The 17,865-nt window shown below is 42.1% G+C and overlaps 1 protein-coding gene across 1 annotated transcript in view; it reads right to left on the reverse strand.

Annotated features, from left to right (window-relative positions):
• Window positions 1-17,865, reverse strand: part of LOC135222937 (histone-lysine N-methyltransferase NSD2-like) — a 159,509-nt gene that overhangs the window by 39,159 nt on the left and 102,485 nt on the right. The window contains 2 exon segments of the mRNA XM_064261387.1: window positions 13,094-13,245; window positions 13,923-14,068. Coding sequence (XP_064117457.1) covers window positions 13,094-13,245; window positions 13,923-14,068 — 298 coding nt within the window.

The raw sequence follows: 17,865 nt of genomic DNA on the forward strand, positions 1-17,865 counted from the left end.
ATCGAAGGTGCCTCTTCCCCACACGAACCTGGTAACGATGATTGTGCTGCAATAAACTTTATCAGTCACTCATCCTGGGTCCTCCTTACTACTGGAACCCATCCTTCCGTTCGGGACATGGTGGAACAGGTAGAACCTAGAGTTTGCGTAACCTCCAGGTTGTTCCCAGTATCGCAAATGGAATCCTTAGGCTCCTCGAAGGGTGAAACCCCTGACACAGCTATTACATGGTTTTTCCATTACACGAGTTCCTCTCTGGACGAGTGGTTTGTGCACTCATCTGCCAAACCGGTCTCGGCCAACGCGGAATCAGAGAACTTATTTCTGGTGATAGAAAATAATTTATCAATATAGTGCAGTTCGGATCCCACAATAAGCTGCAGGTCCCGTTGCTAGGTGACCAATTGGTTCCTAGCCATGTAAAAAAAATACCCAATCCTTCAGGGCAGCCCTAGCCCTAGGAGAGCTATTAAACAGCTCAGTGTTTTTGTAAAAACTAAGATCCCAACCACAAAACACCTTATGCGATGACCTGTTACAATATACGGGATATGTTCAATATGCTACCCTCCAAGGGGAAATCCCATATTGCCAGAAACCATCATGGTGCTATTCTCGAGTAACCTAGCCCAGAATTGTACCCAAAGTCACTTCACCCTACCTCACTCTTGAAGAATGGGAAACTCCCCACTTTCCCCTTCCAGATATGATGAGGTACTAATGCCTTCCTCTAGCCAACTGAAGCTCGAACCCTCTATGTTAGGTTCATGACTTCAATATAGAAACTAGACCAGTATGGAAGAGACCCATTTGCAGATTCCAGATTAACTTAGCCAACAACCACTTGGACTAGTCTAAGTAGGTATAGTCAATTAAGAATTGACTAACTTATTTTAAGTTGGCTAGACCAGGTTGACCCTGGCTTGGTTAGGTTAGGCTATGTTAACCCTTCCAATTAGGCTAAGGCCCTGGTTTGGTTAGGTTAGGCTATGTTAACTCTTCCAATTAGGCTAGGACCCTGGTTTGGTTAGGCTAGGCTATGTTAACATTTCCAATTAGGCTAGGCATACCTAAACCAGTTAGTTCGGACAGTCTAAGCTAAGAACTACTACTCAGATTAACTAAGATAGTAGCAGTAGACTCGGACTGGCTGGAATAGGCTACGAATATAACCACTTGTTAGGCTAAAAGGTATGATCCAATTATCCTGGCTATAGCATCTTAGGTTACAAGTGCCCTACTTAGGCTTGGCTACCTTAAGTGCGAAAGAAAGACATTCACCTCTTCCTTTCGACTTAAGTTCCCATTCGATTTCATTAAGAAGAACGGTTCTACATTACTTTCGAAGGAACCAAGCTTTCGATTAACTTTACTACTTGAGTAAGAGTAGACGCGTTTGGTCAATATTCTTATAGGAAGAAACCAGCTTATACCAACAAGTATAAAAAACATGGGAATTCTTCTTACCTGTAAAGGTTTGAAGTTTTCTGGCGTCAACCCAAAGTATGGTGATTCCCACCATTCAGGCTGCATACGATTACTAAGAGGTATCCATATCCTTCCATCAATCCGTGCATTTTATGTGTTGTAAAATGAACTCTACATGACTAGAACAAGGTAATTCATACACTTTTGTATCCTTTTTCAAACCAAACACCATGTCAATCCCCAAGCGAAGCATGCTGGCAGGTGTCTCCGTGCTCCCCGAAAGGTTATTGAATTGACTAATCAAATCAATCACCTCCTCATACGAAGCCAGAAACCCTTGGTTTTCTCTTCCCTCCGGTTTTAACGCACTGTGTTCAGCCAGAGGAAATGTTAACTCACTCCTACCCTCTGACAAATGTCCGGGTGCGTCATGGCCATCCGACCATACGGCCACAGCATCTTTGATTTTTAATGGCCAATGATGGCTTGATATCGAATAGTCAGTAGGATCTGAGAAGGTAGCTATTTGCATACATCATGGCCTTCCGACCATACGGCCACAACATCTTTGATCTTTAATGGCCACCGATGGCTCAATCCCGAATATTCAGTAGGATTTGAGAAGGTATCTATTTGCATGCATCATGGTCGTCCAACCACACGGGCCTCGGCACCTTTGATCTTTAATGGCCGCTGATGGCTCGATCTTGAAAATATGATATTGTTAAGATACAATAAAGTTTGTTCATACTTACCTGGCAGAATATATATATTGCTGTATTTCTCCGAAGTCCGACAGAATTTCAAAACTCCCCCCCGGCTCACGTCAGTGGTCGGCCAGGTGATTAGTACCCATTTCCGCCGCTGGGAGGCGGGTGTCAGGAACCATTCCCATTTTCTATTCAGATTTTCTATTCCCACTGTCTCCTGCAGGGAGGTGGGTGGGTACTTTGATATATATATCCGCCAGGTAAGTATGAACAAACTTTATTGTATCTTAACAATATCATTTTGTTCATGAAACTTACCCAGCAGATATATATATAGCTGAATCCCACCTTTGGAGGTAGGGAGAATCAGAAAAGGATTTTGGAAACATATTACATGCAGATGAATAACATCTTGGTTCCTTACCTGTTAGCATAGCTGACTTCGTGATTACTGTCACCCAAGTCTGCTACTGCTTTACTAGAGTCTCCAGCAAGGTAGTGACTATAACAAATGTGAGTTCTAGATGATCTGTCAACGGGAGCGTGACCACAATGTGACAAGACCAGTTTTGGACCATACTATGAGAACCTAGCCTAAACAATTTTCATTCCCACATCACTTAGGCTAAAGGAAAGGAAGTCCGGCTCAGGCGGACGACCTTACAACCATAAAACAATCCATAAAACTCACCTACCCATTTCCTACAGGGTAGGATGAGTGCTACTTTCAGCCCCCCAACAAAGTGTCTGCTGCAACGTATGGTCCAAGCGCATGCAGTTTCTCGTATGTCGTCTTCACATCCCGCAGGTAGTGTGAAGCGAACACTGAGTTGCTGCGCCAAAAGGTGGCACTCAGAATGTCATTGAGTGCCATGTTCTTTTGGAAAGCTACTGAGGTAGATATAGCTCTCACTTCATGGGCATTCACTTTCAACAGCTTAACATCACTGTCTTCGCAAGATGAATGCGCCTGTCTAATGGTGTCTCTCAAGAAGAATGCCAGAGCATTCTTCGACATCGGTAAATCTGGTCTTCTGACCGAACACCATAAGTTGTTAGAAGGACCTCGACATTCCTTCGTCTTTGTAAATAAATCTTGAGAGCCCTGACAGGGCACAGGACTCTCTCTCGTTCGTGTCCAATGATTTCCGCCATACCCTTAATCTCAAAACTTTTGGGCCAAGGGTTAGACGGAGTTTCATTTTTCGCTAGAAACGTAGGACTTAATGAGCAAACAGCATTATGTCCCCTAAAACCAATATGCTTGCTAAAGGCTTGAATTTCACTAACCCTCTTCGCCGTCGCCAGAGTCGTTAGGAAAATAGTTTTCTTTGTAAGATCCCTTAAAGAGGCATTCTGAAGGGGTTCAAACCGATTTGACAGGAATTTAAGTACTACATCCAAATTCCATGATGGTAACTTAGGTTTGAGGAATCTTTTATAGTCTCGAAAGACCTTAAAAGATTGTGGATATCCTTATTATTTGCCAAATCAATTCCTCTATGTCTAAAGACTACAGATAACATACTTCTGTAGCCTTTGATTGTTGAGACTGCAAGCTTTAGGTCGTTTCTCAAGTAGAGCAAAAGTCCGCTATTTGGCTCACAGAGGTCGTGGTAGAGGAAATGCGTGTTCTTCTGCACCAGCTCCTAAAACGAAGCCCACTTCGATTGATAGACTCCAAGCGTGGAAGCTCTTCTCGCATTGGCGATTGCTTTTGCAACCGGTCTAGAAAAACCCCTCGCTCTGACCAACTTTTTGATAGTCTGAATGCAGTCAGACTCAGAGCGGGGAGGTTTCCGTGGTATCTCTCGAAGTGGGGCTGTTTGAGTAGATCTGTCCTCATGGGCAATGTCCTCGGAAGTCTACTACAAAGGTCATGACCTCTGTGAACCACTCCTTTGGCTGGCCAAACAATAAGGAGCGATTAACGTCAATCTCGTCCCTTCTGACATTGCAAACTTCTTCATTACTTCCCCCAGAATCTTGAACAGGGGAAATGCGTAAAGAATCCATCCCTGTCCAGGTTCCCAAAGAAGTGCATCTATTGCATTGCTCCCCCGGGTCGAGCACGGGGGAGCAATACAACGGAAGCCTCTTTGTTCTCGCTGTTGCAAAGACGTCCACTAGAGGACGTCCCCATAACTTCCACAGCTCTCGACACACATCCTGATGCAGAGTCCACTCGGTCGGCAGCAGTTTGAACCTTGCCGACTGAGGAGATCTGCCCGACGTTCTCCACGCCTGCAACGAACCTCGTTAGAATCGTTACTTTCTGAGTTCTCGCCCATAACAGGATCTCTCTCGCTAGATTGAACAATGATCGCGAGTGAGTCCCTCCTTGTTTTTTTATGTATGACAGAGCTGTGGTATTGTCTGAATTTATCTGAACTATCTTGTTTGCGACTTTTTCTTTGAAAAACTGAAGTGCCAAGTATATGGCCGCCAGTTCTTTGAGATTTATGTGCCAGAACACCTGTTCCCCTCTCCAGGTGCCTGACACTTCCTCCCTCCCTAGTGTAGCTCCCCACCTGGTGGTGGACGCTTGAGAACACTAGGTCGGGGCTCTGAAGTTTGAGGGAAGTTTCCTTCCGAAAGCTTCACAGGATCGGATCCGAGCCCCAACTTTAGGTGATCCTTTACCTCCTTTGGGATCCTCAAAATTGTCTCCAAATTTTCTTTGTCCTCCCAACTCTCCTTCAGGAAAAACTGGAGAGGTCTGAGATGTAGTCTCCCCAAGGAAACAAACTTCTCCAGCGAGGAAATGGTGCCCAGCAGACTCATCCATTCCCTCACCGAGCATGATTCTTTCCTTAAGAAGACTGATATTTTTTCTAATCCTTGCTGTTGACGTCCCTGGGACGGAAAAGCTCGAAAAGCCACTGAATCCATCTGAATCCCCAGATACACGATGGACTGTGTGGGGATCAGCTGCGACTTTTCGAAATTCACTAGAAGTCCCAGGACTTTGCTAGAGTTTAAGGTTGATTGAAGGTCCTTCAGACACCTTTCTTTTGACGATGCTCGAATGAGCCAGTCGTCTAGATATAGAGAGATCCTTATGTTTGCAAGATGAAGCCACCTCGCCACATTCTTCATTAGAATTGTGAAAATCATTGGTGCCGTACTCAGACCGAAGCAAAGAGCTCTGAATTCCCTGGAAAACTTTTAATTCACTTCACACAAAAACGCACGGTATTTCTTCGATCGGGGATATTGTATCGTGGGACGTGGAAATATGCGTCTTGCAGGTCCAGTGATACCATCCAGTCGTTTTGTCTTAAGGCCGCAAGCACTGACTGAGGTGTCTCCATCTTGAACGTCTGTCTCTCTATAAAAGGTTTAGACTGCTCACATCTAAAACTGGCCGCCAGCCTCCCGACTGTTTCGGCACCAGGAATAACCTGTTGTAGAAACCCGGGGACTGAATGTCCTCGACTTGTTCTATTGCTTTCTTCTCAAGCATTTGTTCTATCAGATCGTACTAGATCTGTTGTTTTTCTCCATGGTAAGAGGGTGATAGATCTATAGGTGTTGTGCACAATGGAGGAGGCTTCAGGAAGGTATTTTGTATCCTCGCTCGATGACGTTGAGCGACCAGCTGTCTGCCTCTATCTTCTTCCAAGCTTCTGCAAATAAATGAAGCCTGGCACTACTGGCGACTGAAGGACTCCCTCCTCATTTTTTTACCTCTGGACTTAGACTGAGCTCTGCCTCTAGAGAGTCCTCTTCCTCTAGGAGAAGGTCTAGAGGATGCTCCCACCTCGAAAGGGCTTTATTTTCTTAGAAAACTGGGTTCGTGTTGAAGTCGAAGGAACCGCAGGACGTCCTAGAAGATTGTGCTAAGAGATCCTGAGTAGCTTTTTCCTGTAGACTTCCAGCTACATCTTTAATCATAGCCTGGGGGAAGAGATGGTCAGAAAGAGGGGCGAAAAGCAATTCTGCCTTCTGTGTTGGAGACACTGCTTTTGGTAGTAAATTTACAGTAGATAGCTCTCTTATTCAGGAGCCCTGCACAAAAATGTGAAGCCAATTCCTCTGAACCATCTCTGACGGCCTTATCCATACAAGCGAGAACACTGGATAGCTCCCCCAAGCTAATTGAGTCTTGACTACGAGACTTAGTGTCAAGCAGCCCCAAACACCAGTCTAAGAAATTAAATACTTCAATTGTCCGAAAAAGACCTTTCAGATGGTGGTCTATCTCCGCCGGTGTCCATGTTATTTTAGCTGATGAAAGAAGAGACCTTCTTGGTGCGTCACCAGACTGGAAAAGTCACCTTGAGCGATGCGGGAGCTCTTAACCCGACATCCTCACCTGTATCATACCAGATCCCAGCCTTGCCGCAAAGTCTTGAAGGAGGCTGGGCAAAGGAAAACTTTCCTTGAGCTTTTCTAGACTCCATCCAATCTTGCACCTTCTTAAAAGCTCTCTTAGTTGAAAGAGACTTTGTCATTTTAACAAATCCAGGAGTCATATTTGTTTTTGACAACGAAAACTGAGGAGGAGGCGACCGAGGTGCTGCGGGTTGGAACTCTTCTCCAAATGAATCCCGAAGCAATCGAACCAAAACTTGATAATCGGAAGAATCTGACACAGCGGGTTGATCCTCTTCCGTTTCTTCTGAAATATTACTTAATCCTTCCTCATCTATAGGAGTGACCAAGGGGACTCCCGAAGCTGGTGGTACAAGTCCTTTCACTCCGAGCTTTAATGAAGATCGTTGTTTTGACGTGCATGGAGCATTCTGAATATTAATATCTAAAGATTCAGATAAAGCGGTACCAATTTCTTGCTCATTCTCTCGATGGGAGTCCCTTCGAAAAGCCGATTGCAGTTGAGGTTCCATACTAATACCTTGCTGTGATACCTGATGGATATGCAACAAAGCGTCCGTTTGAACGTCTCGCTTGGCATCCGTCCGAGCGTCAAGCTTGGCGTCCAGCCGAGCGTCACGCTTGGCGTCCAGCCGAGCGCCACGCTTGGCGTCCAGGTGAGCGTCACGCTCGTCGCTCAGCCGAGCGTCCCACTTGGCGTCCAGGTGAGCGTCACGCTCGGCGTCCATCCGAGCGCCACGCCTGGCGTCCAGGTGAGCGTCACGCTCGACGTCTGTCCGAGCGTACCGCTTGTCTAAACAGGCGTCCCTGTGAACACTCCGCTCCTTCCAAGCCGAACTAGGAGCGTCGAGTTTCTCAGATTGTAGACGGCCTCGTTTCGCAACCATAGGATCGTCCGTTCTTGTATAAAGCGAGCCTCGAGAGTCTGGGCGAATCCTCGTAGGAAGTTTTTCATGCCCTTTCTCCAACTGCAGGTGAGACGTACGAAATCTAGAATGAGTGCTCACAGGCGAAAGACGATCGGTCCACCCGTGTGGGAGACCTCTTAGATCTTTTAATCGGTAATCTATCATCTTTTCTTCTCGGACGAATTTCTGATTCTCTCTCAGCCAGCAACGAAGCAAGTTGTTGTTGCATCGACCTGATAACACTCTTTGTAGTAGAAGATTCTTTTTCAGGAAAAAACTGATCCTATGAGAAGGCGAGGGGCGAGGGGAAGCCCTATCCCTTCTCACAGGACCCGTTCTAGTTCTATTCTTAGAACGACTAGGCCGCTCCAAGGCGTCCTCGTCAGATGACATCATAATTCTCCTTTGAGGAGTCCATGCAGCAAAACTCTCCGGTGAAGACCGCAAACCAACAGGAGAAAAAGGACGTGAAGCGTCTTCTTCACTGCGATCGAAGACTCTGGCCGCTTGTGCGACACCTTGAGTTTTCGATCTTTTTTGCGGTGGAGAGTAATCCAAGTCTCGAGGCGAAGCCCGTAACGAAGAAGCAGCGCAAAGAGACTCTGCGCCCTCCTCTGAGAGACTACTGACGATAGCCGCCTGTGCGACATTTAACGTCATAGCTCTTTTCAGAGGACGTGAAGGCGTCTTCTCATGCTCCAACTCCTGTTAGGGGAGGACGCCTCCGAGGACGAAAAGCACTCGCGGAGGATACGCGCACTCGCACACTCCTTGGCAGCCTGGGATCGTCTACAGGTTCTGCCGAAGGGACGCCAGATCGGTGGGGGTTCCCCGTAACCCTCCTGCGGCTTTCGACATGTCCCGTCTTCCTGGGCTTGGAAGTTCGACAGAGGTCCAGGCCTAGAGGCATTATAGGGCCGATCTGACGCCCCCTCCACAACACTGGGGCACTTTCACTGCACTTTCTTCACTAATAATGCTTTTACCCTCCAAAGCGAGCACTTTAGATTCTAGGTTTCGTATTGATTCCAGAATCGTAGAAAGGGCATTGTCTTCCACTGATTTTTCAGGGCCCGAAGGCACAACATTTTCAGGGCCCGAAGGCCAACAAACAGATTTAGGTGTACCAACTACTGAATGTATAGTAGGAGAAACCTTACTACCCTTACTTCTACTGACTGATACACTCCTGGAGGAAGATTTCCGTATCCTATCACGCTCCAATTTCTGCACATAGGATTCATAAGCCTTCCAACCCGAATCAGACAGACATTCACACTCCTTACAACGGTCATTTATAACACACGTATGTTCTCTACAATTATTACATACTGTGTGTGGGGTCCTACCGAACCTTTCGGTAGCCTCACCTTACAACCTTCCATACAACACACTCTGGTGCTAGATAAACTAGTCCCAGACATCTTAGTTAAAGGAAAAAACCAAACCAAATTCAAATCCAATCCACTATCAGCGTAAGCCATAGTCACAATCCACGTTCGATAACCAAAAAACAAACAGGATACTCAAGTAACAGAGAAGTTTCGAAAATCCTAGACGGAGGTGTTGAAAACAGTTGTTATCAACACCGGCGACAGAAAAAATCTGAATAGAAAATGGGAATGGTTCCTGACACCCCGCCTCCCAGCGGCGGGAATGGGTACTAACCACCTGGCTGACCACTGCGTGAGCCGGGAGTTTTTGAAATTCTGTCGGACTTCGGAGAAATACAGCTATATATATATCTGCTGGGTAAGTTTCATGAACAAAATTATAGTCAGTAGGATTTGAGAAGGTATCTGTTTGCAATACTATATACAAATATGAGAGCAATTTTATCATATTACATTACACTGACATCTAGTCCATTGAAAATGTTTGTAAAAATATTGGCGTATGTATTAAGTTCAGCAACGGCATTGTAGTCTCTCTTAGACTCTTTGTAGTCACCACTGACAACTCCACGTCGGCCGCTAGCCCAGCGACTGTCGACGCTTTCGCTCATTTGGACTCTTGTAAACGGCTTTGTCCGATTGATTTGAGCTTACCAGCCACTGACTTCTTGATTTTCTTGCTGATTGGGCTGTGACAGTCCTGGTTCGAAGATGAAGAAGAATTTACTCTTCTCCTCTTGTCCCGAGGATCAGTCACGAAATCCCGTATCCTCCAACGCTTGACTGGTACACTCAGCGATGCCATCGAACTTAGCTATGACACCATCTAGAGAAGAAGACGAAGAAGACGAATCACGCCTTTCCTTTTTGTCTTACTTAGCCATTTTCACCTCTAGATCCTGTTTATTCTTCATTACTGTGTGTACCAATGAGTCAGAAAGTGTATTAGGTTCTGGAGGCAGCGAAGTAAATCGAGAATCAGTAGGTTGTGACGTCATGAATACCGCCATTTGCAAGCGGTTTTGGCCATGACGTTAACATGCTTGATGGAAGCGTGAGGCTGTTTATAGTACTCTTGCAGCCAAGATCAAGAGACCCAACCTTTTGTGGCATTTCTACTTTACAAGGATGTGACAGTCCTGGCTCGAAGATGAAGAAGAAATTATTCTTCTCCTCTTGGCACAAGGATCAGTCAAGAAATCCCTGATTCTAGCCTTTTCCAACTCTTCACAGCAGCCACACTAGACTAACTTTCCATCATTCACTTGTTCGATCATTACAACTACTTCTTGTGCTTTCATATAATAGGGATGTGACAATCCTGGCTCGAAAATGGGGAAGAAACTTCTCCTCTTGGCTCTAGGATCAGCTACGAAGTCCCTATTTTTCCAGGATTGGCAGAACGCACTTGCATCAAAGCCAGTCACCTAAGCTTGATGACGTCTAAGCGGAAGGATACACAGGAAAGACTTGTGTCTTTACCATTATGTGACTATGTCTCCTAACAGTTGTAATTTCTCTCAAAAACAATGTGCATTAAAAACCTCCAATCTGAAAGCATAGTTGTAAAGAACTCTTGTACCTCGAAATGAAAATGGAAGCATGTCTCCGTGTAGGCCGCAGCTGTGAAGTGACGTCATCGCGGTCGCCATGTTTATGACGTCACTGAGTATCTCGAATGCGAAGCCAGCACCCTACCAGAAGTGCAAGGCTGTTGATGTTATTCTCGTAGGCACAGCAACCTGACATTAAAGGCTGCCTTGTTGCACTATCCTCTTCTTTACAGATGGCGACCCATCCGACCACAATTCAGTGCATTTCAGGATAAAAGGGATATCCATCACGTGGGATCCTGGGTGGCAACACAACGTTAATACATCAAACCAACTGTCCTTCTTGGGTTGGTTCTCCTGATAAGCCTAACGCCGACCGCACACCTGCATCCTCTCTACCCACGTATCTGGAATGAAAACAAGATGGCGATGCACACCTCTCCCCTCAGGGAAAGGCGCACAATTAGTCATAATTACTTCCAAAAGCACATCCAGATACATCAAAGCTTTGGATTACAGGCAATCCATATGAATATGCGATATTCCAAAGCACAGGTAAAGAATTAACTGTACCTCAAGAGTTTCTTCACCTACGACTTACTACACGATGAGCGCTTCAACGTCGAAGAAAATAACAGGGCATTTATCTGCTTCTTGTGATATCCAAGAAGTCTCACAGCATGAGAAGGGTTCAAGTTCACATACCCGGGAATTCCAAACAACAAATTGAAAACACAGGGGGCAAACTAAACCGGCTTTAAAAGGACGGAGCAAAGCACGTCCTCACTTAAAGGTGGTAAGAAAATAACTAACGGGGTCACAAGTTAATGAGGGGCATGTGGGTGGTTCCACATGTCTCGTGACCAAGCAAAGATGCCAATAGTCCCTTGCGTACACAATTATTTTAAACTTTACCGTTTTCCAGCTGGTGCTGAGTATTTATCCTAATGTTAAGACCGGTTTGTTTTGTATATGAACAATAATGAATTTTACAAACAATGCAGAGAGAGAGAGAGAGAGAGAGAGAGAGAGAGAGAGAGAGAGAGAGAGAGAGAGAGAGAGAGAGAGAGAGAGAGAGAGAGAGAGAGAGAGAGAGGTATTGTTCATGTTGCTTACTGAAAAGAATACATGGAATAATCAGTTGGCTTTTCATAGCTTTAAAGTTTGTGTTTCTTTTAAATATATCTATTTTTTGTATTTTAAAATGTTCTCGGTCTCAACATTAAAATGCTAGAAAAAAACAGAATTATGTATCCAAATTCTTCTGACTTGAAATTTAAGAATTTTTCTAACTATTCTTTCTAAATGTGGACACAGTTACTGGTATTAGTTAATGGGAGAAGTTACTGTAAGCAAAGATAAATAATTTATCATTATCTAACATGAATGGTTTATGGTTACTCAGATCATAGTTATTACTATTAATATGGCTTAGTTTTTCCAGACCTCTGAGTCTTAAGTAGACTCTTCTCGGGCTGGTTATTCAGATCATAGTAAAATCATTTGGTCCTTATTTTTAAAATCATTTCCATTACTAGTTACTTCAACTTTCTGACCTGATACATACTGTACAATCAACATGACCTTATAATTTTTTCTTTTATGATTTAATCGACACAAGATTTGCTCCAGATTAATATTTACAAATTATTTCAATTTGACCAGAAATCGTGCAATCAAAAAATATATACTTTGTAGGTAGTGTTACCTAGTAAAGGCAAATGTTGAGATGTGTAGGCAATTTTTAAATAACTTGTGCAACTCAATTTTCATGTCAATATCCTCAAGTTCATATTCACTCCAACGTAAATGCTCTCCATTTTCATCGTCTCAATTCACAGCCTTTCCATGTATCCTTAACTATAACACTATCCTTGATAATTCTTTTTGCTATACTGAAATTCTGGTTCCAGTACTCCAAATTTTTCATCTTTGCCTTTGCAATCTGTACATATCCATAGTTTCTTCCCTACCTATCCTCTGCCAAGAGCTTCAAGGCCTTCTCTCACTACACACCTTTACTTCACCTTTCATCTTTCTCTATATGAGTACTATCCACCTTCTAATTTTGTAATATTTGTTTACATTTTAACAATCCTATTGACTTAATTTTCTGTTTTTATTCTACTAACTTCTTCCACTTGTCTCCCCCTAACTATCAAGTCTGCTAACAGCAGTTTTTGCTAAGTTGTACATAACTTTCATGATACAGTATAACAAAGTAAACTTTTTATTTGACTTCTCTGTGCTTCTCAACATCGAAAGATTTGTTTTTATAGCTTCTAGTATACTGAGAACACATGCATTATATTCTCCTAAAATGATCTTAATCTTCATTACTTTTTCATTCATTAGTTCCCTTCTATCATATCGATCATTTCTTCGACCAGTATGTCTGCTCTATATTTCTCCAAGTTACTACCAATTACATTGAGTTTGCTTCTCTATATCTTGCCTCTTGTATATAAAAAATGCATGAGTGTTGTGGCTAACATCTCCCCCACTTCTCTACTTTATCCTTTGTTTCAACTTTAATGTTAGCTCATTTACGCACATCTAGCCAAGCCTGCTTTATTTCTGTGCTTCTAGATTCTTTGTATCCAATGCCTACTTACAGGTGCTGGGAGGGGATGATTATTTCTTTACTTACAAATACATACCATTTCATAAAATTATCAAATTTATTTTCTAGACAGGAAAAAAAAAATGTTCTTTATAATTTCTAAATGATTGAGTTTACATACTATGAAATAAGTACCTACCTTTCTTAACATCCTCCAATGTCTTTAAACCCCATCCTCTTTCATCAGTTCTAAATGATCGGACATTAGCATACTGTCGTTTCTGAAACCGCTGATTACCACATCTATCGCCAGCTCCGCAAACTTCTCTAACACATTCAAACATTAGCATTCTGAAACGTAAAAAATATATTATATGTTAAAAAAAGGAATACACCAGTGAAAGATATGTAAGTCAACCAATTAATTTAAGTTACATAAAGCTAACATATAAACTAAGCAAGTTAATAACTTTGTCAGGTAAATGTAAGACGACATAAAAATGAAATTTTTTTAATCAATTTGTATTTTTCATAGCTAACAAATCTTAAGCTCTCCTGAATTATGCATAAACTAAGGTCAAAATACAATTAACAGAAAATTCTGAGGCAACATGGCAAAGCTTGCTCCTAGAAAACATAATGAGGTGCCCAAGCTTAACCCTCATAAGAATTTCCAAATATGTTGAAAAAAAATACTGTTTGTTCTATACCAAGAATCCTCAATAACGCACAGCAGATCCAATAAACACACACAAATTCTTTGGGTCCCAGTGCAACACATTACTTGGTTCTTCTTTCTAAATATTCCAAAAGCTATTCATAATAAAAACCATACAAACCTTTCTTGTCTAAATAAACACTGCTCTTCACAATTAATTCTTCTCTCATCAGTACAATGCATAATATATGGAGTACATTTACATAATGAACAAAAACAGGTGCATTACATATAAGTGAAAAATTTTTCATATTTCTCTAACTCCTACTATCTAATAGTCACACAAAAAATTACCATTGCAGTTCTGTACCTATTTAAGCACTTCTCATCTGATCCACATGGGTTTTCTGAGAAAGGATCACACTCGCATCGATTTACAGCTCCAAGGTCCAATTTGTTGAGACGAACATTACCTACAGGACGGTTGGAGTCTATTCGTACATATGGAGGTGGTTTCTGAGAAAGAAAAGATATATTAAAAACAATACCAAAGTATAAATATTGCAATCACATAAAGAAAAGATATGAAAACATTAATGAAGTATAAATATTAAAATCACATACGAATTCCAAACTTAAAAATTTTAGTCTTGAACAAAGTATTTAGAATGAAAAACTTCCCAGCAGCCCAGAGGGAAAAAAAAAAAAAAAAAAAAAAAAAAAAAAAAAAAAAAAAACTATCAATAAAGCTTATTTCTTATATTTAAAATGACATACTCAGCTTTTACATATTCAAAATCGATTTTTAAAAATTTTGTTAATTATCTTAACTTTTCAAAATGTCTTCTCTAATTTTATTTCACTTTTTATTTCCTTTTCTTGTCTTTTCTGAGTGTCCTGATATCCATCCGTTCATTATAACGCAACTTCTTTAATCTTCTTTTCTTTCAAAGCACTGGTAAAATTTATTGTGTGGTAGTAAGAACTGCAAACTCATCTTTCAGCCTATAACATAGAACATGTTACAGGCAGTCCCCCAGTTATTGGTGGACTCGGTCAATGGCAATCCGGTTTTATGGAGCTTAAAAAATTGGCGATTTATGGCACAAGGTGCCAATAATAGTTACGGCACCATAGTATACTAACAAAGGCGCTATTAACCGAAACTGGGTGGTTTTCACTATCAGCACCCTGCCAAGAACAGAAACCGCGCCGATAACCGGGGAATGCCCTTATTTACATTCATGATACACCTCAACATAGCGGATCTCAACTACCTGAATGTTGTTGGTTACAAGTTGCATTAATGAGTGTGTACAATGAATACACACATATAGTACATATACGTGTGTACAGTAATCTCTCAATTATCCGAATTAATAGAGACAAAGCTCTGTCAGATATGGGAAAATCTGGATAAAGGCAAGTAAAAAATCTGTGTTCAAGGGCAACTCCATACCCTTTCTCACCCAACCTTGTTGATACTGCTAACTGTAAAAGTAAATATGATTTTGAATGAAAAAAAATCATACTTAAAACTAAAACCTCGATGCAAAAAGCAATTAAGTACCGTATTTCCCCAATTTGTAATAAAGCATCTCCTTACTTTTCCACATTTGTAAAAAATAAACTGGAAGTAAATTTTAAAAAACCCTTCTTTTTATCTCATAACACAATACAAAATATGATAGGTTACACATTCTATATTTTTCCCAAACACTTCAAATACAAAACACACAAAAAGTAAACCCCTTTCTTTTCATTCTTTGCAACAAGCAATACGATAGATTAGACAAACAATTTTTTATCATTTCCCCTTAAAAAACATTGTACACAAAAAAAGTACACCCCTTTTTTCCCCTCGAATGCAACATGCAATACGATAGGCTACACAAACAATTTTTACAATTTTACAAAAAAAAAATATACAAAAAAAATTAAGTCCATTTTTTGAATTTTAGCCTAGCCTAACCCCTTTTAATTACACAAATGAATATTCTACCCACTTGTACGCTTTCTCCAACTCCAGTATACTCCAGAAATCACCTTAGAACAACAGCACAACAAGACTTACGACTCAAAAACTCCTACCAGACAAGAGAGCTCTCCCCTACCAACCAAATACCACCAGCACGTGCTTTCTACTGCCCCGTGTTATTGTTTACATCCCCCCGATGCCGCCGCCATCTTGTCTATGAAGTCACAACACAACTTAAATACATCAACAGACACCAAATCTAGAATCAACCATATACTGTCCATATATAGGAAACCCATCATATTTCAACAATGCATAAAATACCAATAACAATTATACAATATATAATCACACTTATCTCTTTCTCCCTCCCCTCCGACTGTTTCCTAACCTAGTCCCCCTCTTAATTTCCGTCATCCTCCAACTCTTTACCCTCTACATAATTTCTAATACATTCCCCTGAAACTCCTGCTTTAGTTAATACATCAGCCACTTGCTCTTTTCCTTTCATCCATCTCACTACCTCTTCCCACAAATGCTTGAAATATATCAATCCGTTTACAGCTTCCCCAACACTCAGGGCTTCGGCCTCAATGGTGGATTTTGTCACTCTCCCGGATTTCCTAGACTTCCACCATATGGGACTTCTCCTCTTCCCATCTGTCAAGGAAATAATATAACCCAGTTGAGTATGGTCATCTTCTATGTTTCCAAATGAAGCGTCTGCATAGGCTTCCCAATAAATCCTTTCTTCTTCCATCTCACTTATTGTAACTTCGCCCATCATGCTCTTAGTTTTTCTCACAATTTTAATAAGTTTCTTCATATCCTGAGTTGTTCCTTCTTTAAATGCTTTACTTAATTCGCTAACATCATATATTTCTGGCATTGTGTGTAGTGATACCCAATTCAGCTGTCCTACCACTGATCTATACTAAGTTAACTCCTTTTGTTCTAGCACTCTATTACCCATGTATCTTCTAGCCTCTGGTTCTCTTATGGAATTTATATTCTGCCATTGATTAAGGGAAAATCTATTCTCCTTCTGCTCTATTAATACTCCTATATACTTGAAACTTTTACTTCTCTTGTTCTCTTACTTGCAATTTCCCTTTCATTTCCCAATCGTTTTCCTTTAAGAATCCTTCAGTTCCTCGTAGCAAAAATCATCTACGTGTGTACACAAAATGCCATTCCATTTTATTGTCCCTTTTTCCAAAGAATATATTAGGTTCTAGTCTACTTCTCTCACCTTGAAGCTCCTTCACTACTTTCACCACTTTACAATACCATGCTTTGCTGCATCCTTGAGCCCATAGACGGTTTTCTTCAACTTCCAAAATCCTCTCCAACCGTCTTCCCTTGGTGGCTTCAAATACACTTTTCTTTGTATCTCGCCACCTTGTAAATATGACAATTTGTCGAAAATTGCATTTTTCCTAACTATACAAACCTGAGGTCCTTTAACAATAGGAAGTAGCTAGCGGCAGCTGGAACGGTCGTAAGCTTCGAACAAGGGTGGAGAACGTAGTTAACTGCTTGTCCGACAGTCGCGCGCCGCGCGACTGGGAGGTAAACAAATCACTTTTGCTTTTGGCCCATGCAAAATACGCAGAGTGAGGGGTGGCATGAGGAGGGACTATATGTAAAGGACCTCAGGTTTGTATAGTTAGGAAAAATGCAATTTTCGACAAATTGTCATTTGTTCCGATACGTGATACAAACCATCGGTCCTTTAACAATAGGAAGACTCACTTCTTGGTGGGAGGAATCTGAGTCTTTTGATGAACAGACTGGTGTTCGTCCATCCCTGGAATGCTTCCCTGGTCGTAAGAGCGAGGGAGGGATCCAAGCCTCTGTCCGATTGATCGGGGTGTGCACCGCAGGATCAATGGTCAGACCTCTGGCCGAGTACTAAGAGAGAGGCAAGCGTATCTCTTTCGTACCAGCAAGCAAGAACTTGTTCCTGTTTTGCAAGAGGCAACATAAAGTATGGGTTGTCTCAAGCTGGCATCCACTTCCTCCCCCTTGTTGGAGGAAGTGGTGGATATACGCTCCTATCCCTAGAAAGGGAGGGTAGGATGGGGCTCTGTTGAGTAGCTCACCTGCATCTTGTCCTTATCCAGTCAGGGTGACGACCGTGTCCCTCTAACCACAGGTAGAGGGGAAGAAAAAGATGGGAAGAGGAGCCAGTCACACTCTCATTCACCATCCATTCTTACGGTCACACCAGGACTCGATGCTGTTCAGCCTGCGAGGGTCTGGGTTCGCTACACAACGTGTTGAGCAGCCACCACGGGTCCCAAGGAAAAAGATCCAAGGGACCTGTGGGCAA

This window comes from Macrobrachium nipponense, chromosome 8 (genome assembly GCF_015104395.2).
Source record: "Macrobrachium nipponense isolate FS-2020 chromosome 8, ASM1510439v2, whole genome shotgun sequence".
Classification (NCBI taxonomy): domain Eukaryota; kingdom Metazoa; phylum Arthropoda; class Malacostraca; order Decapoda; family Palaemonidae; genus Macrobrachium; species Macrobrachium nipponense.